The sequence below is a fragment of the Crotalus tigris genome, unplaced genomic scaffold (genome assembly GCF_016545835.1).
Source record: "Crotalus tigris isolate CLP2741 ecotype Arizona unplaced genomic scaffold, ASM1654583v1 scf7180000019065.834497, whole genome shotgun sequence".
In the NCBI taxonomy this organism is placed as follows: domain Eukaryota; kingdom Metazoa; phylum Chordata; class Lepidosauria; order Squamata; family Viperidae; genus Crotalus; species Crotalus tigris.
Genome location: NW_024097356.1, coordinates 376,796 through 401,483, shown reverse-complemented (window position 1 = coordinate 401,483; position 24,688 = coordinate 376,796). Strand labels below are relative to the sequence as shown.

General features: G+C 54.1%; 1 protein-coding gene across 1 annotated transcript in view; it reads left to right on the top strand.

Moving 5' to 3' along the window:
- The window catches only part of NUP98 (nucleoporin 98 and 96 precursor), a 59,667-nt gene extending 35,720 nt beyond the window's left edge, over positions 1-23,947 (top strand). The window contains exons 21-33 of the mRNA XM_039358728.1: positions 2,008-2,184; positions 3,884-4,040; positions 5,473-5,896; positions 8,138-8,361; positions 10,502-10,774; positions 14,494-14,651; positions 14,737-14,880; positions 16,278-16,417; positions 17,673-17,894; positions 20,294-20,535; positions 20,635-20,789; positions 20,930-21,041; positions 22,741-23,947. Of these exons, the coding sequence (XP_039214662.1) occupies positions 2,008-2,184; positions 3,884-4,040; positions 5,473-5,896; positions 8,138-8,361; positions 10,502-10,774; positions 14,494-14,651; positions 14,737-14,880; positions 16,278-16,417; positions 17,673-17,894; positions 20,294-20,535; positions 20,635-20,789; positions 20,930-21,041; positions 22,741-22,958 (2,646 nt within the window). The 3' untranslated portion in view covers positions 22,959-23,947. The remainder of the gene's footprint in view (positions 1-2,007; positions 2,185-3,883; positions 4,041-5,472; positions 5,897-8,137; positions 8,362-10,501; positions 10,775-14,493; positions 14,652-14,736; positions 14,881-16,277; positions 16,418-17,672; positions 17,895-20,293; positions 20,536-20,634; positions 20,790-20,929; positions 21,042-22,740) is intronic.
- The last annotated feature ends 741 nt before the right edge of the window (positions 23,948-24,688 follow it).

Here is a 24,688-nt window from a genome sequence, read left to right as displayed (position 1 = left end):
CATAGGATGCTGGTACAAACGGGATCTGGCTACTCTGGTCCTTCTCACCTGTCATTCCCCCCCCCCCGATGTCCTATCATGTACACACAAAGCTTTATTGCCCTTTCATCCTTCCACCCCCTTCTTCTTTCGATGACAGGATGCCCATGAGGCGCCAAGCCGAACCAGGCAGAGCTGAGAGTGACATTGTGGTATGGGGTCCTTGGCGCTCTCTGAGCTGGATTGTTTCCTTGGAGACGTTTCGTGACCCGACTACGGAACGTCATCAGTGCTGGAAGTGAGTGGGGCAAGCCACTTGTACGTAAACAGGGAGCAAGCTTCCCTCCCTTCTAGCACTGATGGTGTTCCCTGGTTGGGTCATGAAACGTCTGCAAGAATGTAACCCAGCTCTGAGACCACCAAGGTCCTCCTCTTCCTCCCCCCCCCCCACAAACCCCTCTCCCTTTTAGCACTGATGGTGTTCCCTGGTTGGGTCATGAAACGTCTGCAAGAAAATAGCTCAGAGAGCACCACACGAGGACCAGACAATTTAATCCTGAATTACACATATTCTCTTCTATTAAAACATGGTAGCAGCACAGCCCTGTACCTGGTGGCCTTGCACCACGACGTTGTTTCTGGGCGTGGAGAAAGGGAGCCTTTGCCAGCTCAGCAGGTTCATAGGTTGGGGTCCTTGGCTCAATCTAGAACTGGACAGGGGCCTGGGCACCATGTGGACCTCCCAGAGAGCCCCAGGGCTGCTAATCTTGGATCCCTGTCTCGTTTGGAAACACAGGAAGTCTGTGCAAAGAAGGGTGAGGAGGGCAGAAAAGATGGTTGGAAGTTCCCTTCCATCCATCCAGGACGTGGCCTGTAAACGCTGCTTGGCCAGGCTTCGCTGTATTGTCTGGAACACTACACACCCTCTTCATGACCAGCATTCTTTGTTACCTTCAAGGAGGGGGCTTTTTGGTCTCCGAAGCAGAACATCCAGGTCCTGTAATACCTTTGTACCATATAGTATCAATCTTGTAAACTCTGAAGATTCTTTTTTCTGCTATGTATTCATAATGGACAGTGATTAATATGTGTGTGTGTGTGTAAACAGCACATGTATACATCTGTGTATGTATGCGTATGTGTGTGTGTATATGTAGCAAAAGCAGACTTATATACTGCTTTTCATAGTGCTTTACAGCCCTCTCTAAACAGTTTACAGAGCCCCCAACAATCTCTGGGTCCTCATTTCAATGACCTCAGAAGGACAGAAGGCTGAGTCAACCTTGAGCCGGTGAGACTCGAACTGCTGGTAGCAGGTAGAATTAGCCTGCAATACTGCTGTCAACGCTGCTAAAATCAAATGTTTTTGCATTGACAACAGATGGAAATGTAGCCATCTTTTCCCTTTTGCTTTTAGAGTTAGAATAAATTTTCAGTGTTTCTCAACCTTGACAATTTTAAGGCATGTGGACTTCAACTCCCAGAATTCCACAGCCAGCAATGCTGGCTGTGGAATTCTGGGAGTTGAGGTCCACATGCCTTAAAATTGTCAAGGTTGAGAAACACTGAGTTAGATGATACTGGGAGGGGGGATCTGAACGAGAGTCCAGCTAGATATAACAACAACACTAGACCTAGGGTGAGAATCAAGGTTATTGTAACCAGAGCTAATAAGGAATTGGGGCCCGGCTTCAAGCTAATTGGAGAATGTGATTCATGACTGTTAATTGGAGGAGGGAATTGTGCTTTGATACTAGATGCTCAGGGGAGGGGAATTCAGTTTTTGGCTTCGATTATGCAGTGCCGATATTATGCTACTCGAATAAAAGATCCTTTAAGGTAAACAATGCCTCAAGTTTCATCTGTCGGAATCATGACAGCTGCCTTCCAACCACTGCGCCACTACGACTCATATATGCATACCTATTGTCGTTTGAGAGGGGGCATCCAGATTTCCTGTTTAGCGTGTGCCAGCGTGTTCGCAGAAAAAGCGACCACAAAGGTTACCTCACCCCTTGACCCTCGCAGAGCCCGGAGGCCGACCATCTGGGGAAGGTTGTCGAATTTGACAGCGACATGGCAGACGTCACCCAAGAGCTGCTGCAAGACGCTATGGCGGAAGAGAACCTGGCGGAAGAACAGGAGCCGGTGCCGGCCTCGACCCACATCGCCTCCTCCCTGGACATCAACCCTCACACGCTGCAGGTGAGCTCTCCTCCAGGGGCCCCCAAACTTTGTCCCCCCAAACGACTTGGATTTCCCACAGGAAGTCCCTTTGGATGGGGGGATCCCTCCAAACGGGGGCAGGGGGTCCGCTTCCCTTTTTGCTTCGGCTTTGCTTCTGACAAGCAGTGTCCATGGGGAAGCCAGATTCACTTAACAAATGTATCGTTAATTTAACAATTGCAGTAATTCACTTAACAAGCGTGGCAAAAAAAAAGTTCGTGAAATGGGGCAAAACCTACTTAACAAGCGTCTTGCTTAGCAACAGAAACATTGGGCTCAATTGTGGTCGTAAGTCGAGGACTCCCTGTATCCAGTGTCCTTTCTGCACCCCCAAATATTCCATTGTCAGCCACAGTTGCTGAACAAAGGTGCCTTAAGGATCGTCTGGTATTTGAGCCTAAAAAAAGTAAAATGTGGTTTGCTTTTGGAATCCGGGGTTGTCCCTGAGACCTCTGAGGAAGAACCGCAGCCGTGTTGCTAAGTGTGTCGGACGGAGGGCTGGTTTTGCTTCAGACGTGGGTCGCCCAAATAAGCTGTTACATTCATACGCAAAGAACATGAACATGGTTTCTTCCACATCTCCTGGCCTTGCACTGCTTCTTCTTCGAGCTGTCCTGTGCTCTGACGGGGGTCCGAGCCGGGGTCTTCTCCCTACTGAAACGGCCTCAAGGTGGGCCAGTCTGGAGCTTCAGGGCTCAGCGGGTGTTTATGTCCCCCCTTCTCCCCACCTCCTTCGGCGTGCTCTTTGTCCTCCTCCACATGGCCCTAGTAAGGTGGCCTTCGGTTGCTCCCGTCCCTCTGCCTTGGAAACCTAGGCAACAGGTCCTATAATTATATTTAAATATATTCAGCAGGTTTTTCATATTTCTTTCTTTACCCAAGAAAAGCACGTTCAGAACCTTTGCTTTGGTCTTGCCTCCATTGCTGGAGGCTTTCCAGAAAAGACTGGCAGCCATTTGTCTGGGGTAGTATAAGGGTGGGGTTGGACTAGAAGACCTCCGAGGTCCCTGCTATAATAGTAGTAGTAGTAGTAGTAGTGGTAGTAGTAGTAGTAGTAGTAGTAGTAGTAGTAGTAGTAGTAGTAATAATAATAATAATAATAATAATAATAATAATAGAGTTGGAAGGGATCTTGGAGGTCATCTAATCCAACCCCCTGCTCAGACAGCAAACCCTATACCAGGGGTAGGCAACCGTGGCTCTTTTATGACTCGTGGACTTCAACTCCCGGAATTTCTGAGCCAGCCATGCTGAGGGGAAAGGGAGAGGTTTCCAAGCTGAGCCAGGCTGACTCAGGAATTCTGGGAGTTGAAATCCACGAGTCATAAAAAAGCCAAGGTTGAGTACCTCTGCTCTATACCATTTCAGACAAATGGCTGTCCAGTCTCTTCTTCAAAACTTCCAGTGTTGGAGGCAGGTGGCTCCACGGGTTAATTGTTCTCACTGTCAGGAAGTTTCTCCTTAGTTCCAGGTTGCTTCTCTCCTGGATGAGTTTCCATCCGTTGCTTCTTGTCCTGCCTTCAGGGGCTTTGGAGAATAGCTTGACTCCCTCTTCTTTGGGGCAGCCCCTGAGATATTGGAAGACTGCTATCATGTCCCCCCTCGTCCTTCTCTTCGTTAAACTAGACACACCCAATTCCAGCAACCGTTCCTCGTATGTTCTGGGTCTTCTTTGCAGATCATGAAGGCTTCTTTGCTGGCGGATGAGGAAGAGCTGGACTGGATGGCGGAGCGCCAGTTTGGCAAGCAGGCTGCAGAAAAGGAGCCTTCGCAGAAGATCTGCTCTCCGAGACTCCCCATCTCCTCCTCACGAGGATGGAAGGGCCGCCCCACAGGTACGGTCAGCCCCCCATCGAGCTCCGCAGATAACAACATCGTCACTGTGCCTTTGCGGGTGCTTTGGAGGCCATTCTGTACTGGGTCGTCCTCACTTTAGGACACTAATTGGGACTGAAATGCTGGTCATAAAGCAGGACATCACGTGGCCAGTTGGCTGCTTGGCGACTGCAGTTCCGGCACTTCCGATGTGATGTTCTTAAGCATAGTGTCGCCATTTGCCACCCGCTTCCCTCTTGAGGTTGCTTGTCGGAAGCTGGCGGTGAAGGTCGCAGAGGGCAGTCGCATGGTCAGGGGACACTGCGAAGTCATCGTGGTGGGCCAGTGTCCATAGTGCCCAGATGGTGATCCTGCGACTGCAGGATCCCTGCAGCGGCCACAATATAAAAACCAGGGATAAGTGCCCCACGTTCAGCATCCGCATAACATCGGACATTGGCTGACCGTGGCCTGGTTAAGCGAAGATTACTGTCATCATCATGGGGTGGTCCCCAGGTAGCTCCTGTTAAGTATAGCTCAGGGGTCTTCAAACTTAACAACTTTAAGACTTGTGGACTTCAACTCCCAGAATTCCTGAGCCAGCCATGCTGAGGGGAAAGGGAGAGGTTTCCCAGCTGAGCCAGGCTGGCTGAGGAATTCTGGGAGTTGAAGTCCAGGAGTCACGAAGGGGCCATAGTTCCCCCATGCTGGCTAAGGGATTCTGGGAGTTGAATTCCCCAAGTCATGAAGGGGCCATAGTTCCCCCATGCTGGCTCAGGAATCCTGGGAGTTGAAGTCCTCGAGTCATGAAGGGGCCAAACTTTCCCCCGTGCTGGCTCAGGAATTCTGGGAGTTGAAGTCCAGGAGTCACGAAAGAGCCACAGTTTCCCCATGCTGGCTGAGGAATTCTGGGAGTTGAAGTCCCCGAGTCATGAAGGGGCCATAGTTCCCCCCCCCTCCCCCTGCTCACGCAGAACGTGCGCTAGAGAGACCTTCTGCCAGAGAGAAGCTCCCCGAGGATGGGGGGGGGGGCTTCAGCAGGAGTCCAGAAGCTCGGAAGATGAAACCTCTCGTCCTGGTGACCGACCCAGATTGCTCCTCCAACATTATTCCAGGACAGGCAGATTCGCCTTCGTTCGCCTCCCGTTAAGAACGCGGGCAGGCGTGAAAAGGCTGGCTTGCTTAGAGACCTCGCACGGCCCGGCCTCCCCCAGAATCCCCCTACCCCTTTTTTCTGGCAGTTGCCAAGAGAAGGCAGTCGGTCTGGCGAGGTTCTTGTAAGCCGGCAAGCAGCAACGAAGCGGCGACTCTGGTCAGCTGCCGGCGTCACTCCGCTTCCTTGTGCCTGCCACCCGTTCAGAAGAGGCAGCGGCCACGATCCCCTGGGGCTGCTCCTGTTCCTTAAGCCCCACCTTTGGCTTCCTCAATGCAGGCTTTCCTCCCTGTCTGCAGGTAGCCGACTGCTGCAGTCCAGGCTCTCCACCGGCTCTTTTCTGCTCCCAAACGCCTCCCTCCAGGACGGCCACAGTCCCAGGACTTCCTCGCTGGGTGGGGCTTTGCCCGCCCCGCCTTGGCCCGCCCTGTCCCCCCTGGCCTCCGCCTTCCTCGTGCCCCGCTCAGCTCCCGAAGTGCCCCTGAAAACGGTGGGGGTCCGCAGGCAGGCCGGCCTGGTGCCCCTGAAGAAATCCGTCGCCTATGGGAAAGGACGGCTGCTGAAGGACATGGCCCTGTTCATGGGACGCTCCTTCCGCGTCGGCTGGGGGCCCAACTGGATCTTGGTCCACAGTGGGGACCGGCTGGGCCCCCTGAGCCAGCCGGAGGATCACGGGGAGCCCGCAGAGTACGGATTCTTGCCGGCCCCCATGGCGCCAAAGCCGTAAGTCCTTCCTCTGTAATCTCGGAGGGGAGGGTTGTGTGGGAAAGCGCCCCCCCCCCGTATACGCAGTAGGGACCCTCTGGGGCCTCACCTCGAGCTGATGCCCTCTTCCGCCCGTTTTCCAGGACTTTTGGGCCGTTCCATTTCCTGCTGGGCTTTGGGGGACCCTGGGGGGGGCTAAACGTGTTGATTGGTCCTGGAAAAGGGAGGAGCCCCCCCCTTTCTCCGGGGCTGTGTCAGAACCCAGATCGATAGATTCCCCAGTAGGCAGGATCTAACACAGTGGTTCTCCACCTGTGGGTCGGGCCCCCATTTGGGGTCGAACGACCATTTCACGGGGGTCGCCAAACAACGCAGTCCGCCATTTTCCCCCCCTTTTCCTTAGCTGGGCTACTCCCTTTTCTTCTATTGGCTTTTGAAAGCCAATAGAATAGACTCTCTTGAATAGAGTCCGATTCTATTGGCTTTCAAAAGCCAACAGGAATTGTCCAGGCTGTCTCTGCCCTGCTGAGCCCGCCCAAAGCCCCAGTCTGCAAACGGTGCTGCACCGGTTGAGTAGTCCTCGACTTACGACTGGTTGGGGTCACAGCATTAAAAAGGTTGAGAACCACTGTTCTAACACTTTTGCATGAGGTTTTGAAGTGGGCTCTGACATTCTGCCTGGATTGGAGTTTGCCGAGAGGGAGGCTGCCTAAAGGGCCCTCACTTCCCCGGTTCTCTGCGCCTGCCCTTGCGGACAGTGGCAGCTCTCTCCTCCAGGTGGTCCTCGACTTACGACAGCTCATTTAGTGACCGTTCAAAGTTAGTGACCCGTGACTGTTTTTCACACGGCTGTTGGCAGCATCTTCGTGAACCCGGATCAAATTTCGGACGCTTGGCAGCTGACTGGTAATTACGACGGCTGCAGCGTCCTGGGGGGTGTCACGTGATCCCCTTTTGCGACTGTCTGACAAGCAGTGGGGGTAGCCCAATTCACTTCACAACCATGTTACTAACTGAACAGCTGCAGTGATTTATTTATTTATTTATGAGACTTATCTACCGCTTTAAGTGCAAGCACTCTCTAAGCGGTGTACACCAGTAAGCAATGTATATATATATATTTACATTGCCCCCAACAATCTGGGTCCCCATTTTACCTACCCCGGAAGGATGGAAGGCTGAGTCAACCTTGAGCCGGTGAGATTTGAACCGCCGACCTGCTGAACACAGTCAGCTAAAGTGGCCTGCAGTACTGCACTCTCACTGCTGCGCCACCTACTTAACAGCAACTGCAAGAGATGTCGTAAAGTGGGACAGAATTCGCTTAGCAGCTGCCCCACTTAACACCAGAAATGTTGGGCTTGGTTGTGGGGAGAGAGCGATGGGTACCCAAATGCTCTTCCCAAGTGGCTGGTCTTTTTTTTTTTTTAAATAAGGTTTTTATTAATTTTTTCATACAATTCAGTAGTACTTTTTCAACAAACGTGTTGTCTGAGTTTATCATTCACTAATACAGTGTTTCTCAACCTTGACCATTTTAAGGCATGTGGACTTCAACTCCCAGAATTCCACAGCCAGCAATGCTGGCTGTGGAATTCTGGGAGTTGAAGTCCACATGCCTTAAAATGGTCAAGGTTGAGAAACACTGCACTAATACAAATTTAATTCCTAATCCTTCATTCTTTTCCCCAGCCATTGGTAAAATAAGTCCCAAGTTTGAGCTTGAAAGAAAAAGAAGAAACAGAATACTTTCACACCATTTCCGCACATTCTAGTATTTTTTTTTTTTTAATTATCTCTTCCTCTGCGGGCATTTCTTCATTTTTCCTGTCTTGTGCAAATATGATTCTTGCCGCTGTTACCACGTGTGGAATCAAGTCCATATACTTCGTTTATCAATCTTTTCTGGCATTATACCTAATAAAAAAAAAAGCTCAGGTTTAAAATGTACGTGTTTTTCCCAACATCTTTTCTAGCCAAGTACGTATTTTTGTCCAAGACCTCTTTGCAAAGTAAAGCAAAGCAAAACCAAGTGGCTGGTCCTCTGTGCTCTTGGAAAGCGAACTAAGGAAGGGGGTGGGGGGGGGTCTGAATGTCCCACGCTGGGCATTCCCAACCTGCTTCGATGGGGGTCTCTCTGCATGGGGTAGAGTTTGTCCCTCAGCCCCCCCCCCCCAAATTCTCTGCAGCAGGGAAGGTTGGAAGGGGCAGCCTTTGATTCCCCCCTCCCCCTTTCTGTCTGCCTGATGACCTTCACAGGGTCTCCGAGTCCCCCTTCAAGGTCCACCTGGAGAAGCTGACCTTGGAAGGCAAGTCGGCCGACCTCGGCGTCTACCTCCTCCCGTTAGAGATCAAGCTGAAACACAGCACCGTCCACCTGGATGACCCCTGCCCCTTGCTGGCCCCCAACCCCGGCGTGGCAGCCATCCATGACTATGCGGCCTGGGCCTCGGAGGCGTGTGAAGACGCTGAAGAACAGGAAGGTGAGGGGCTCGTGAAGAAGGGGAGGGGGCGGTGGGAGGACTCTGGGATGTCAGCCGCTGCCAGGACCTCCCAAGAGCTGCGGGCGGGAAGGAGGATGCGGGCTCTCCTGTCTGGCTTGGACCCTGGGAACAAGGGCCATCTGCCAAGAGGTCAGAGCAGTCTCTGCTTCCTTCTTTCCTACAGAAGGTCAACAGGATGCTCTTCCAGGTCCCGGAGAGGAGCGCTCCCCAACTTTTCCGGCTCTGGGGACCTGCAGTGGAGGGAGAGGGGAGGCAGAAGGGATGGTTTCGTGCACATGCCCACCACTTGTGCAAATGTAGCTTCACACACTCGCCTGCTGCTTGTGTGGCCTGCTTCCCAACAGGCCACAGCCCAGTACCGGCCTGGGGGTTGGGGACCGCTGCTTAGAAAACAAAGATGACCTTGGCGGAGCTAGGCCAGCTCTGCGGCCCAGGTGAAACAGGCTAAACCGGTGGTTCTCAACCTTTTTAATGCCACGACCCCCAACCGGTCCTAAGTCGAGGACTACTCAACCGGTCGTAAGTCGAGGACTACTCAACAGGTGCAGCAATGTTTGCAGAATGGGACTTTTGGTGGGCTCAGCAGGGCAGAGACAGCCTGGACAATTCCTATTGGCTTTTGAAAGCCAATAGAATTAGACTCTATTCAAGAGAGTCTCTTCTATTGGCTTCTCAAAAGCCAGTAGAATAAAAGGGAGTAGCACAGCTAAGGAAAAGGGGGGAAAAATGGCGGACTGCGTTGTTTGGCGACCCCCGTGAAATGTCGTTCGACCCTAAATGGGGTCCCGACCCACAGGTTGAGAACCGCTGGTCTAGAATATCTTTGAAATCCAGAATTTCCAGGTAACAACCAGAAGTGGCTGAGAAAGGCATCTCCTAATTCACAGGAGGGAGGGACAACAAGATGGAGATTTTGTTCTGAGCCAATCTCAATAAAAGTCGTTTTTAGCCACCTGAGGCACTGATTGCCTGGCCTGGTCTACCTGGCTTGGGTGATGTCAGCCTGGCAGGGGCCGCGCCTGAGCGGCTTCTGAAGGTTAGCCTGGACATTCAGGACCAAAGCCTGTTTCACCCCTTCCTTATCCTGGGCCTGGAGCTGGCGGTCAAGGTCACCTTCCTTCCTCCTCCTAGATCAGACATGTCAAACCGGGTGCAGCCCGCGAAGTGGTGTCATGTGGCCTGCGAAGCCATCCTGGAAACAGTGCGGGAACGGCCCCCGCTGCCTTGGCCCTGGCCCAGGCCAGCTGGGAACCAATGTACAATTTTGTGGTGGCCATCTATGCGGAAACGCATTCGGTCTTAGCTCCACAAGGCACGCCCCCCCCCCCCACACACATGTCCTGAGAGGAACAGTGAGGCTCCTCCAGTGGACCGTGTCTTGGCGCTTGCCCCAGTCCCACCCCTTCTGCCAGAGACCCTCAGATCTGTCCCACTCCTGCCCAGGCCCCCACAGGCACCCTAGACGCGAACAACGTACAGCTGGCCACACCCACCCTGTAGGCCCCACCCACTCCTTCCACGCCCACCCAGTAGGCTGCACCCAACCTAGCCACACCCACCCGGCCCACTGAGGGCAACCGCAATGCTGATGCGGCCCTCAATGAAATTGAGTTTGACACCCCGTCCTAGATGGGCAACTGGGTTGTGGATCCAGCTGGCAGCGAGGAGCAGAAGGACCTCTGGGAAGGACAGGGAGTCCTCGGCTTACGACTACAATTGCACTCTTAAATTTTCCACGGTTCAGCAAGGCAGCTGTTGAGTCAGTTTTGCCCCATTCCACGGCCTCCCTCGACACCGTTGTTAAATGAATCACTGCGGTCGATAAGCGAGCCACCCCGTTGTGAAGTGGCTTTCTCCGCCGACTTTTCTACTCAGAAGGTCAAAAAGGGGATCGCGTGACCCCATCCCCCGGGACGCTGCGGCCGTCATAAATAGCAACCGGTTGCCAAGTGTCCAAATTCTGATCCTGTGACGGTTGTGTGAAAAACAGTCATAAGTGACTTGTTTCAGTGCCGTTGTTGTAACTTGGAAAGGTCACTAAACGAGCTGTAAAGCCCCTGGGAGAGGCAGGCCCCAAAGGGACGCCCCACGCCGAGGCTGACCACCGCTCTTTCCGCAGGCGGCGTGGCGAGGGCCTGGGCGCTGGTCTGGCGCCTGTGCGAGGCGCTCTGGGGCCACCTGCAGGAGCTGGAGGTGCGCCTGGAGGAGCCCAGCGACTACGAGCTGCTGCTGGGGCGCCGGAGGGCCTTCTCCCGCTGGCTGTCCCGGGCGGCGGCCGAGCGGATCCAGGAGGAGGTCTCGCTCAGCCAGAACGACAATCCCGCCGAGGCCGTCTTCAGCTACCTCACCGGGAAGCAGATCGGCCAGGCCTGCCGCCTGGCGCAGCAGTCAGGTAAGAGGACCACAGTACCCTGAACCACCCGGGGTGGGGTGGGGGGTCCTCGCTTGGGTGGAGAAATAGCTCCCAAATCCCAGCGGGAACTTCCCAGGGAGCTTCCCTCCCTGCCACGCGGCATTTTAAATGTCTCCCAGAAGAGAAGGCCAAACTTTTTGGGAGGGGGGTTGCATCGGAGGGGGCTGATGGGATAGAGAACACTCCTCCCTGGGTGCGGCCACCTTGCTCCTCCCCCGTCCTGCTTAGTTTTACTTTAGTTGAATTTTTAAATCTTTAAGACTGCTGTTTCTGGTTTCGTAATGCACTTCCTTCAGTGTCTGCAAGCACCCTAGAGTCGTCGCCTTTAGCGAGACGGGCTGCGTACGATAAGTAAATAAAATGGATAAACTAAGGCAGCGATGGCGAACCTTTTAGAGACCGAGTGCCCAAACTGAAACCCAAAACCCACTTATGTATCATCGGGTGCCAGGTGGGCGTGGCCCACTGGGTGGGCGAGGGTGTGGTGGTCATGGCAGACTGGGTGGGTGTGGCCAAGGTGGGCGTGGTCACCTCAATGTTGCTCGTGGGGAGGGACGCCTGTGGGGGCCGGGCAGGGTTGGGGGAGATCCAGGGGTCTCTGGCAGGTGGGACAGTGGGCAGGAGGCTCGTCCTGCGGGGTGAGGCAAGGCAGGGCAGGGGTGCCATTGTCCCAGGGCAAGGCGAGGGCGGCTGCTGCCCGACACCATCGCCCCCCACACACAGAGGCCAGCGAGCGCATGGGGGCCGACAGGTCTGTCAGCAGCCACAGCCTGCCAGCCCCTCAACCGGCGCACTCTGGGGCTCCGCAGCCAGCTGCCAGCAGTTCAGAGAAGCCGCCTCTGAGTTGGACAGATGGCCAACAGCTGAGGAGGTGAAAAGGAGAGCATGCGAGGTCAAGAGAGATGGGACGGGGGAGAGGGAAACCAGCTGTGCTGGGAAGCATCTGGCCACATGGGACCTCGGTGAGTTAGCGGGTGGCTGCTTGAAGCGGGACGGTTGCCATCTCCAGGGCATGGCGCGGGTGCCCACAGAGAGGGCTCTGAGTGCCGCCTCTGGCACCCGTGCCATAGGTTCACCACCACTGAACTAGGGCTTTCCCCAGTTCTTGATCACGGGATCTAGTTTCTGACTGTCTGGTTTGCTCTGGGCTAATGGATATGCCTTTTAATCGTCCAGCATCTGCAAGGCTTCTAGGAAGAAAACGTAGCCTCTGATTGGAAGCCCTTTGCAATCCCCCTCCCCCTTCCTCAGAAAAGACCCTCCCCCCCTCCCCCAAGCCGGCCTCTTTCATTGCTTAGAGCAGACCTGTCAAACACAGATGCGGCCCGCGAAGTGGTTTCATGTGGCCGCAAAGCCATCCTGGAAACAGTGAGGGAACGGCCCCCGCTGCCTTGGCCCTGGCCCAGGCCGGCCGGGAGCCAGTGTACAATTTTGTGGTGGCCATCCATGCTGAAATGCATTCAGTCTTAGCTCCACAAGGCTGTCCGGAAACAGCGAGGAACCAGCCCCTGCTGTGTCGGCCCCGCCCCCTGGGTGCACGCTGGGGAGGGGTCACCCTTTGTGGGGAATGAAGAAATGGACCATTGCCTGGAAGTGGCCAGCAAATGGCCCTCGCCTACTTCACCTGTCCGGTTTGATGGGCTCTGCCCTGGTCCCCCCCCCCCTTCTGCCAGAGACCCTCAGATCGGTCCCACTCCTGCCCAGCCCCCCCACAGGCACCCTTGACGCGAATGATGTAGAGCTGGCCACGCCCACCCAGTAGGTCACACCCACTCCATCCACACCCACCCAGTAGGCCACACCCACTCGGCCCCCTGAGAGCAACGACAATGCTGATGCGGCCCTCAATGAAATTGAGTTTGACACCCCTGACTTAGAGCAGTGTTTCTCAACCCTTGACCATTTTAAGGCATGTGGACTTCAACTCCCAGAATTCCACAGCCAGCATTGCTGGCTGTGGAATTCTGGGAGTTGAAGTCCACATGCCTTAAAATGGTCAAGATTGAGAAACACTGGCTTAGAGGAACAACAAGAGGACACATTTAATTTATTACATTTTAATTTATTCAATTTATATTTATGAGCCGTGTTGGTGCAGTGGTTGGAATGCAGCCTGGCAGGCTAACTCGGCCCACTGCCAGGAGTTCGATCCCGACCGGCTCAAGGCTGACTAGGCCTCCCGTCCTTCCGAGGTCGGTAAAATGAGGACCCAGATTGTTGGGGGCAAATAGGCTGGCTCTGTAAACCGCTCAGAGGGGGCTATAAAGCACTATGAGACTGTAGGTAAGTCTAAGTGCTGTTGCATACGGCTCTATGCCAAGCTGTCAAATGACTCAGCAGGTTGTAAACATGTTTGACCGCATGGTGTATCAATTTAATTACTTGCTTTATAAAAACCACATAGAAAAATGAGAAAAGAGGAGTCAATTGCAAAAGTCAGCTTTACGTGGAAGAGCTTACATCCTGTGCCGAGACTTCTAGCACCATCAAACATCCACATCTGCCTGTCTCTGGTCCTTGCGAAGGACTCGGCAGGCAGACAAAATGCCAAGGCCAGTCTGAGCACATGGCAGGCTGTGCAATAAGCATTAAAATAAATGGAGATTAAATAAATGAAACCCAGCATACTACTGACCCACTAACCACCTCCAAAGTAGGGCCTGCCAAGTTTCAAGGCCCCTGTGGATGACCAAGAGGGCAGGGGCGCCTCTCACCCCAAAGGGGTGAGGTACTCCAGAGAGTGGGAGCCACCGGAATTCCTTGACGGATGGGGTCTGCAGCAGGCTCTTTCTGCTGGCCTGGGGGGGAGGGGTGTCCAATCGCATTGGGGTGAGACAATTCCTCGGTGGTTTACCTGAGGGGGGATTGCATGCAGCATTATGCAAGTAAAGTAAAGTGTCTGCAGAGGTCCTCCATCCTCCAGGTTCTCAACCTTTTTAATGCCGTGACCCCGCCCCAACCGGTTGTAAGTCGAGGACTACTCAACCGGTCGTAAGTCGAGGACTACTCAACTGGTGCAGCCTCGTTTGCAGAATGGGACTTTTGGCGAGCTCAGCAGGGCAGAGACAGCCTGGACAATTCCTACTGGCTTTTGAAAGCCAATAGAATTAGACTCTATTCAAGAGAGTCTCTTCTATTGGCTTTCAAAAGCCAATAGAATAAAAGGGAGTAGCCCAGCTAAGGAAAAGGGGGGGGGGAAATGGCGGACTGCGTTGTTTGGCGACCCCCGTGAAATGGTCGTTCGACCCCAAATGGGGTCCCGACCCACAGGTGGAGAACCGCTGCTCCAGGTCATGGTTTTCCCAAAGCTGCTTTTTTTCCAGAAGTCAAAAAACGTTTCCCTTCTCATCCAAGAAGCTTCAGGACTTCTCCAGAACTAAAGAAGCTTCTTGGATGAGAAGAAAAACGTTTTCAAGGGGAAAAAATAACACAAGAAAGCCCAGCTGTCTTTCGGGAAGCACCTTTGGGATATCCAGGCGCAGGTATGCCGGCCTTCCTGCAGGCCAGGCTCCCCCCTCCCGTCTTCCCTGCTCCTCACCCAGCAGGTCACCTCAGCTTCTCCGCGTAAGAGAAAGAGCAGCCACTTTAGGGGTCCCACCTCCTCGGCGACGTCCCCAAACCCGGCTGGCCTGGGGCCGCTGCAGAAGCTGCTGGGGCGAGGGTGGCTACCTGAGATGCCGACGGCTCTCCCGTTGCAGGGGACCTCCGCCTGTCTCTGCTGCTGTCCCAGCTGGCGGGCAGCCAGGAGGTCCGGGAGCTGCTGGCCCTGCAGTTGGCCGACTGGCACCAGCTTCAAGCGGACGTCTTCATCCGGGACGAGCGGCTGCGCATCTTCTGCCTCCTGGCTGGCAAGCCGGTGAGTTGTGCGCCTGGCGCTGGCTTTCCTCCCGGGCCGCTGCGGCCGTGGCCCCTTTCTCAGCCTCCGGTCTCTCCTGTCCCAGGTGTGGCAGTTGTCCGAGAAGAGGACCATCAACGTTTGCTCCCAACTGGACTGGAAACGCTCCCTGGGCATCCACCTGTGGTTCCTGCTTCCTTCCACGGCCCCCCTCTCCAAGGCCCTCAGCATGTACGAAGCTGCCTTCCAGGTTGGTAGCCGCTGGGACGACCCCACCCCGTCTGAATCGGGAGTCCGCCCTGGGAAGGGAGCAGTCGCAGCAGGAAAAGGGTTTGGCTGAACGACTCTCACTTAATGCCCTCCAGAAGGGCGAGGCATCCAATTCCCATCATTCCTGGCCACTGGCTGAGGATGATGGGAATGGAATAGAACCCGTCCCTTGCTATCTGTTGTTCCTGTCTCTGCTTGAATACCTCCAAGGTTTTGTGACAATTTTATTGTACACCGTCCAGGGTCCCTCTACGAGGGAGATGGGTGGTTTTAAAATGTGTGAGAGAGGACAGAGACAGAGGGAGATAAGAAAGAAAAAGAGAGAGAAAGAGGTGTATAGATGATGGAGAAGGGTGAGAGAGGGAATAGAGAGAGGAAAAGGTAGAGAGATGATAGAGGAAGAGAGAGAGAGAGATAATAGATGTTATAACAGAGAGAATAGGTGGAGAGGAGAGAGATGTGTGTATGTATGTGTGTGTATATATGTGTGTGTATATATATATATATATGTTGGTAGAGGACAGGAAGACCTAGAGGAACGTTGTCCATGGGGTCGCGATGGGTCGGACACGACTTCGCAATTAACAACAACAACAATATATATTTGTGTGTGTGTGTATGTATGTATATATGTGTATTTGTTTTCTGAGGTTTTCGCGGGTATTTGTATGTAGGTCTTTGGTTATTCGGGTTTTCTCCCGCGTCAAATTGGAAGTGTCTTGGTGACGTTTTGACGAAGTCTCATTAGTCATCTTCAGGCTGGTGTTTTCGGCTTCGTGCTTCTAGGAGCAATGTGTGATCGTAGCTGTTTCTTCCTTTTAACTGCCAGTGGGGGTATGAACTGATTGGATGAGAGCTTGGCTGTGTTCTGATTGGGTGGAGGTGTGTTCTGATTGGTTAGGAGCTTGGCTGTGCTCTGATTGGATGGGGGGTTGGCTGTGCTCTGATTGGTTGGGGGAGTGTTCTGTTTGAGTGGGGGCTTTGTTGTGCTCAGGTTAGTCTGAGTTGCAGGGGGATGTGAGATGGTGAGCTGCATTGCTATTGTTTGGCTTCGCGTTTGTGGTCGTGCCTCATCTTCATGGTGGGTGTCAGTTTGCTTCATGTATGGATTGGAGGGGTTTAAAGTGGCTAATGATGCAGCTGTGGTCTGGCTTCTGGTTTGTGGTCGTGCCTCATCAGTGTGGGTTTGGGTTTGCTTTTTGCGTGGAAGTGTGATGGTGACATCCTGTGTGGTTTTCGTGAGTGTGGGTCTGGTGTCATTCTTTGTGTTAGGGACTCGTTTGTCAATAAGGGCGGGTTTCCAAATGGCTGGTAGGTGGGAGTTGCTCTGTCTGCAACGATGCCATCTCCCTCTCCCACCGGCTCGATGTTCCCCAGGACTCCCCAGATGGAGAGAGGTACGCCTGCACTCCGCTGCCCCCCTACCTAGAAGACTCCGGCTGCGTGGTGGAAGACGACAACTCCCAGCGCCCGCTGCGAGACGTGTGTTTCCACCTGCTGAAATTGTACAGTGACAGGTACCTTCTTTGTTCTTCTCCCCTGGGGCTTTGTGGGACAGACCCAGAGCCCTGGGCATTTCCTGCAGGTTCCCCCGTTCGTTTCCTTCTCTCCCCCCTCCCCCATCCAGGCCTGAAGTCCCACATCCCCGGGTGGATTTTTGCATATGTTAACTGCTGGCAATGGGACAGAGAAAGCAACACGGGGGGGGGTCCCTCTTTTTTTCCCCTCTCTTCTCCCTCCTGTGCTCGCCTTGCTCTCCTGTGGTCCCCAATTCAGAAATTGTTATTTATTATTTTTGACTATTTTTGACTAGTCACTGCCTGAACTAGTCCCTGCTTTGTTCGTGGCCAGCTCATTGGAAGCGGTTTGACCCAGATTCAGCTTCACGGGACTGCCCGGCCAATGAAACCGGGTAAGAATTAAGGAGAGCTGAACTTGGAACGAGAGACGCTTGGGTGTAGCGTGTCATGGTTCTGACAGATGAAACTCTTCGAAAGAACTTCGAGGCATTGTTTACCTTAAAGAATCTTTTATTTTGAGTAGCATGATATTGGCACTGCATAATCGAAGCCAAAAACTGAATTCCCCTCCCCTGGGCCACATAGTATCAAAGGACAATTCCCTCCTCCAATTAACAGTCATAAATCACATTCCCCAATTAGCTTGAAACGCAGGCTTCCTCTCCAGTCTCCAGCCCGCCAATTCCTTATCAGCTCTGGGCTCAATAACCTTGATTCTCAGGCTACGTTTAGTGTTGTTATGTCCAGCTGGACTCCCAGTTACACACACACACCCTCCTTCCCGGCATCATCTAACTCTAAAAACGAAAGAGAAAAAGATGGCTACATTTCCATCTGTTGTCAATGCAAAACATCTGATGTTGGCAGCGTTGACAGTAGCGGTTAAGGCCCCAGACTAGAAATGGACCTCAACTCCCAGAATTCCTGAGCCAGCCATGAAATCCACTGGTTGTAAAGGGGCCGTAGTTGCCCACCCCTGCCCTAAATCTTGAATATATCTCGCCATTTCTAGTCTGGGGCCTTAACCGCCACATCCGAGCGTCTCTCATCCCATGTTCAGCTCTCCTTAATTCTCGTCCGGTTTATTATAGCTGAGCAGCCCAGTGAAGCTCTGCTCTTTGCAGATTTGCAAAGAGGGAGGAGGCCTCTCAGTCTCCTGTCTGGGAGGGGGACATGGGGTTCTGGGCCCTCCCTTGGAGGGGCCGGGTGGTGCCCAGAGCAGCCCCTGGGTTGACCTGGAGTTCCCTTGCAGGTGCTACGACTTGCATCAGCTGCTCGACCCTCGCAGCATCACCGCCGACCCCCTGGACCACCGTCTCAGCTGGCACCTGTGGGAAGCCCTCCGTGCCTTGAACTACACCCACCTGTCCGAGCAGTGCCAGGGGGTGCTGAACGCCAGCTACGCCGCCCAGCTGGAGAGGGAGGGGCTGTGGGAGTGGGCGGTCTTCGTCCTCCTTCACACCCACAACGCTCAGTGAGTGATCGGGCGCTTTGGCTGCTCTGGGCCGCCATCCGCAACTTTATAATAATGATGATGATGATGATGATGGAAGGGACCTTGGCATAACTCTTTTTTTTTCAGTGCTGTTGTAACTTCAGTCGGTCGTTAAATGAATGGTTGTGAGTTGAGGACCGTCTGTCTTTGAAAGCAGCGCCCAAATAGCCTTTGGGGAAATGGCTCCTCATGATTTTCAAGATCTATGCCAGGGGTGGGCAACCTTGGCTCATTTATGACTGGTGGACTTCAACTCCCAGAATTCCTCAGCCAGCATGGGGGAACTATGATCCCTTCATGAGTCGTGGACTTCAACTCCCAGAATTCCTCAGCCAGCATGGGGGAACTATATGGCCCCTTCATGACTGGTGGACTTCAACTCCCAGAATTCCTGAGCCAGCACAGCTCAGCTTGGAAACCTCTCCTCTTTTCTTCAGCATGGCTGGCTCAGGAATTCTGGGAGTTGAAGTCCATGAGTCATAAAAGGACCAAGGTTGCCCACCTATCGTCTATAACAGTGGTTCTCAACCTTTTTAATGCCGCGACCCCCAACCGGTTGTAAATCGAGGACTACTCAACCGGTCGTAAGTCGAGGACTACTCAACTGGTGCAGCACCGTTTGCAGAATGGGACTTTTGGCGGGCTCAGCAGGGCAGAGACAGCCTGGACAATTCCTATTGGCTTTTGAAAGCCAATAGAATTAGACTCTATTCAAGAGCGTCTATTCTATTGGCTTTCAAAAGCCAATAGAATAAAAGGGAGTAGCCCAGCTAAGGAAAAGGGGGGGAAAATGGCGGACTGCGTTGTTTGGCGACCCCCGTGAAATGGTCGTTCGACCCCAAATGGGGTCCCGACCCACAGGTTGAGAACCACTGGTCTATAAGACTCCTGCTTCAAGTGGCTTTAAAAGAGTGGTTCTCAACCTTTTTAATGCCGCGACCCCCAACCGGAAATGGTTGTCCCGACCCACAGGTTGAGAACCACTGCTTTAAAATGATAAATTCTGCCCCAGGACTCCCTTTTACGGTGAGACCAAGCTGAGATCTCCAGTTCTTCCCTTGCAGAGAAAAGTTACCCAAACTAACTGCTGGTAAGAAACGGGGTTTGCGCTCCGTTTATACTCCGGGGGCTTCCCCTGGGGTGGCCTTAGAGGTTCTTTGCTTGAGCTGTTTATTATTAGCCTATTTGGCAGTTCCTTGGTTGGGGTGCTGTTCACTTCTTGACTGGGGGGTCTGACATTAATCTGTGAGTTCATTTATTGCTCACTTAATTGCTGGCAGAGAGATGTTTCGACCTTTTTGACCAGTTGATTGTCTCCTTTTCATAGTGCGTAGACATTGCTTACGTCTGTGTGTCTGTCGATGGCTAGTTTGTCGAGAGGCTTCTAGAAACTCCTTAGCGTTTTTGGACTTGGCCTGGCCTAGGATAAATAAATTCCAAAACTGACATCAGACCCCAATTAAGAAACTGCCAAACAAGCCAGCAATAAACAAGAACCTCCAAGACCACCCCCAGCAACGCTGACGGGGCAAGCCACTAGTCCACCTTTTCTTCACCATGGGCTCCCTTTAAATCAGTGGTTCTCAACCTTTTTAATGCCGCGACCCCAACCGGTCGTAAGTCGAGGACTACTCAACCGGTCGTAAGTCGAGGACTACTCAACGGGTGCAGCCCCATTTGCAGAATGGGACTTTTGGCGGGCTCAGCAGGGCAGAGACAGCCTGGACAATTCCTATTGGCTTTTGAAAGCCAATAGAATGAGACTCTATTCAAGAGCGTCTATTCTATTGGCTTTTAAAAGCCAATAGAATAAAAGGGAGTAGCCCAGCTAAGGAAAAGGGGGGGGAAATGGCGGACTGGTTGTTTGGCGAACCCCGTGAAATGGTCGTTCGACCCCAAATGGGGTCCCGGCCCACAGGTTGAGAACCACTGCTTTAAATACTTTTTGTCGCCACGGACCCCCAAGATTTAACTCAAGATTTAAACCGTAGCATTTTTTCATGACTTCATGGACCCCCTGTGAGAATATCGCGGCACCCCAGGGGTCTGCAGACCACAGGTTGAGAATCAGCCCTGCACTAAAATATAAACTGGGAGCAAACACCCCCCCCTTCCTTCTAGCACTGGCGATGTTGCCTAGTTGAGTCACGAAAACATCTGTGAGAAAACAGCGCCGAGGACCCCCACGGCTCAAGTACGAGCTCCAAAGGTTCTCCTTTATTGCGATGTGCTTTTAAAACATTTTTTTTTTAACCACGTGCTAAATAAATCCCCAGGGGCCGTGAAAATGCCCTTTTGGGGAAGGCTGCCTTTTGTGGGCAGGACTTGGGTGGAAAGTATTTGGAGCTGTCTTTCACCCCCCCCCCTTCCCTCCCCAGAATGCGGGAAAGGGCCGTGCGGGAGCTGCTGAGTCGCCATTGCAAGCTTCTGGAGTTACCAGAGTCCCGGAACAAGGAGGCCTTCCTGACAGAGAAGCTGTGCGTCCCCCCGGCGTGGATCTACGAGGCGAAGGCCTTGTGGGCCAGGAGGGAGGGCGACAGGCCCCGCGAGGCCCTCTACCTCTTCAAGGCTGGCCACTGGAACCAGTGCCACCAGCTGGTGGTCAGGCACTTGGCCTCCGGTAAGCACGCACAGCCCCTCCCCAGTGGCTTTCCGCGGGGCTGAAGTCCTCCCCTGCTAGCTAACTGCCCATTCCTCTCTCCTCCCACCTTCCCCGCAGACGCCATTATTAACGAGAACTACACCTACCTGAAGGGATTCTTGGAAGACCTGTCCAGTCCTGAGCGTTGCAGCCTCATTCAGGGCTGGGACACGGCCGGGCTGGTTTTCTTAGACTATCTCCAGGTCATCGAGATGGTCAACAGAATTCAGCAGGTAGGCTGGCCACGGGGAAGTTGCCCCCCCCCCAAGGTGGCGGGGATTCTTGACCCCTTCCAAGCGGCTGGTCCGCAAAGTGGCTGGATTGCGGCGGGGGGCCCACCGGGCCGCTGACTGTCCCTCCGATCTGCTTCCAGCTGGACTGTACCAGGTACGAGCTGGAAGAGCTGCACTCCAAGGTGATCTCCCTCTGCAGCCGGATAGAGCTGGTCCAGTGCCACAGCGCCAAGGACAGGTTGGCTCAGTCAGGTAAGGCTGGGCCCTTCGCTGTCTTTGGGGGGCGCTGCTGCTGCTGCTGCTGTGACGGGACACGGCTCGGGGGAGGCCTCCTCGTGCTTAATACAAGGCTGCGGGTAGATCTTTCTCCTGCCTGCCCACGAGCGAAGCTTCTGGGGAGGGTCCTTGTGCTGCTGGATTGAGAGGGGGGGTCCACGCAAGACCTCTCCACTCAAGAGACCACCCAGGGCTTCGCACGGAGTATTTGGGGCTTCCCATGAAGAGGAGAGTGCACGGGAGCCAGCTCGCTCTCTGCAAGGTCCCCGTTTTACCTGTGCTCTCCTCCCCAATCGGTCACAAAAGGAAAAGTGGGGCAACTTCCACCCCCAGAAGCTGGGGCTACAAAACTGATGCTGGATGGCCCACGGGGGTTGCTCTCCTCCCGGGTCTGGGCAGCCCCTGAAGGCCCACTTTGAGTCAGGAATTGTTACAAGCCCAGAATGCAGCCCCGCAGGCTATTTCTGCCGGCTTTCCACAGTTCGATCCGGCTCAAGGTTGACTCAGCCTTCTGTCTTTCCGAGGTCAATAAAATGAGGACCTAGGTTGTTGGGGGGGGGCCACATGCTGACAGCTTAGAGGGGGCTGTAAAGCATTGTGGAGTGGTTTATAAGTCTAAGGCAGGGGTGTCAAACTCAATTTCACTGAGGGCCGCATCAGCATTGTGGTTGCCCTGGGGGGGGGGGGATGGCCAGAGTGGGTGCAGCCTACTGAGTGGATGGAGTGGGTGGGGCCTACCGAGTGGGCATGGCCAGTTCTACATCGTTCGCGTCAAGGGTGCCTGTGGGGGCCTGGGCAGGAATGGGACAGATCTGAGGGTCTCTGGCAGAAGGGGGTGGGACTGGGGCAAGCGCCAAGGCATGGTCCACTGGGGCAAGTGCCAAGATGGCCACCACAAAATTGTACATTGGCTCCCGTCCGGCCTGGGCCAGGGCCAAGGCAGCAGGGGCCGTTCCCTCACTGTTTCCAGGATGGCTTCGCGGGCCACATGAAGCCACTTCGCGGGCCGCATCCGGCCCCAGACCTTGTGTTTGGCATGTCTGGTCTAAGGGCTGTGGCTATTGCTATTAATACAGAGAAACCCCTGCAGGAGTGGGCTGTTTGTGCTAGACTAGAGGATCAAACTTTAGAACTCATTTTGGCACCTGCTTTTTTAATCGGCTGAGTTTTATAGCTTTAATACAGTTTCATCTGCCTTTTAATTTAGAATTGGGAGTTGCCCACAGTGAGTGGAAAGATGGGTGACTATAGAAATAGGGTGGATGGATGGATGGATGGATGTTTGCATAGATGGGTGGGTGGATAGCTGGATGGATGGACGGACAGACGGATGGATGGACGGACGGACGGATGGATGAAGGATAGACCAATGGTAGATGGTAGGTAAGCAGGCAGACAAGCAGACCACTCCCTTCTGGCTGCTCCCCGTCCCCTTGGTGAGGCTTTCCCTATGTCTGGTTCAAGCACTCCCGCCCTCCTTTCCCCATCCAGGGCATCCCTCTTCTCCTGGGAAGTTGCCCAGAATCCCTGGGTCTAAGCACCTGTCCCCCCCCCCCACTCAGCGGAGGGGCAGAGGGACTGTCCTGCCCGCAATCCGTTGCAGACGGCTGGAAAGACCCGGGTCTTTTCCCACCTCTGGACTGACCAGCCGCCCCCTGCTTCCTCTACCCCGCAGAGATGGCCAAGCGCAACGCAGACATCCTCCGTGTGGTGCTGAGCTTGCAGCACCCTCCGGACTCGGCCTCCGGCGCCACCCCCGACGTGCAGAGAGTCCCGCTGCGCCTGCTGGCCCCCCACATCGGCCGGCTGCCCATGCCGGAAGACTACGCGCTGGAGGAACTCCGCGGGCTGACCCAGTCCTACCTGCGGGAACTGATGGTGGTGGCCCAGTGAAGCCGCCCGGCCTGCCAGTCTGGGGTGCCGGACTGCCACACCATCGGGCGCCCCTTTGGACCCAGCGTGGGGGGTGGTTACGGGACGCAGCCTTCCTTCCTTCCTTCCTTCCTGCTCTGGGGCGCCCCACGACTACTGCCATCTAGCTAGGGAGGGAGGGGGGGTGCAGGAAGCTTAAGGCCCGGCTCTGCGGTGGGACCCCTGTGAGCCCCCCTCCTCTCCCACCCCAAGCGCTTTGTGGTGTCAATAAAGCCTGCTGCCGCAGAATCCCTTTGTGGTGACCGCTCCCCCGCTGGCCTGGCATTTGGCAGGCTGAAGAGAGAGGAGCAGCAGCAGCGGTGGCAGCCGAGACCCTTCCTCCCCTCGCTCACTCGAGGGGGGGGGATGCTAGAGATCATTGTGTGTAAATAGTCCCTGATTCAGCTGAGCTCTGCCTGGAGAATTCCTCAGGGAGGGGCTCGGTGGGTGGTCAGCACGGCAGCAGCATCTTTTCTCAATTGCCCCTCTCCCCATTGGTCAGCCCAAACGGGGGAGTTGGGGTCTGCGCCCCTGGCTTTGGCCGGAGAGGCTGGGGAAGGGCCCTTTGGAGACCTCCACGCGCACCCAGGAAGGGGGTCTCCCCCTCTTGGGCCCAGGGCAGCCTCTGAGGAGGGGGACAGTCAGAGGCCGGGGGCCCTTCTGTCCACTCGTGGGGCAGGGTCTGCGCCTTCCCCATACGCCCAGGGGACCGGCTTAGCCCTTCGCACAACCTCAGCCCGGGTCTGGCAGGGCGGGGGCTGCGGCTGGATCAGGGACGGATGGGGGGGCATGTGTGCATGTGTGCTTGACTGCGTGTCTTGATGGGGGGGGGGTGCCAGAAAAGTCGTTACGCATGAAGATTATGTAAAGGTTTTTATTAAAAGTATAAATAAATCATCCAAATTATTTTCTTGTCTGTTTTTCTGGAAATACTTTCTACAAAAAATAAAATAAAATGTTTATAGCATTTTCCTGATTGTCTCTTTCTTCTTTCTGTATCTTTCATTGGCTTTTTTTTTTTTTTTTTTGAGTTGGGGGCAGTTCTCAGGATCCCACTTACGACTTTCAGCTAGAGCAGGGGTAGGCAACCTTGGCCCCTTCATAACTCATGGACTTCAACTCCCAGAATTCCTGAGCCAGCATGGGGGAAACCTTGGCCCCCTCATGACTTGTGGACTTCAACTCCCAGAATTCCTGAGCCACCATGAGGGAACTATGCCCCCCTCATGACTCATGGACTTCAACTCCCAGAATTCCTGAGCCACCATGAGGGAACTATGGCCCCCTCATGACTCATGGACTTCAACTCCTAGAATTCCTCAGCCAGCATGGGGGAAACTTTGGCCCCCTCATGACTCATGGACTTCAACTCCCAGAATTCCTCAGCCAGCATGGGGGAAACTGGCCCCCTCATGACTCGTGGACTTCAACTCCCAGAATTCCTCAGCCAGCATGGGGGAAACTTTGGCTCCCTCATGACTCATGGACTTCAACTCCCAGAATTCCTGAGCCAGCATGGGGGAAACTTTGGCCCCCTCATGACTCATGGACTTCAACTCCCAGAATTCCTCAGCCAGCATGGGGGAAACTTTGGCCCCTTCATGACTCGTGGACGTCAACTCCCAGAATTCCTGAGCCAGCCGTGCTGAGGGGAAATGGAGAGGTTTCCAAGCTGAGCCATGCTGGCTCAGGAATTTTGGGAATTGAAGTCC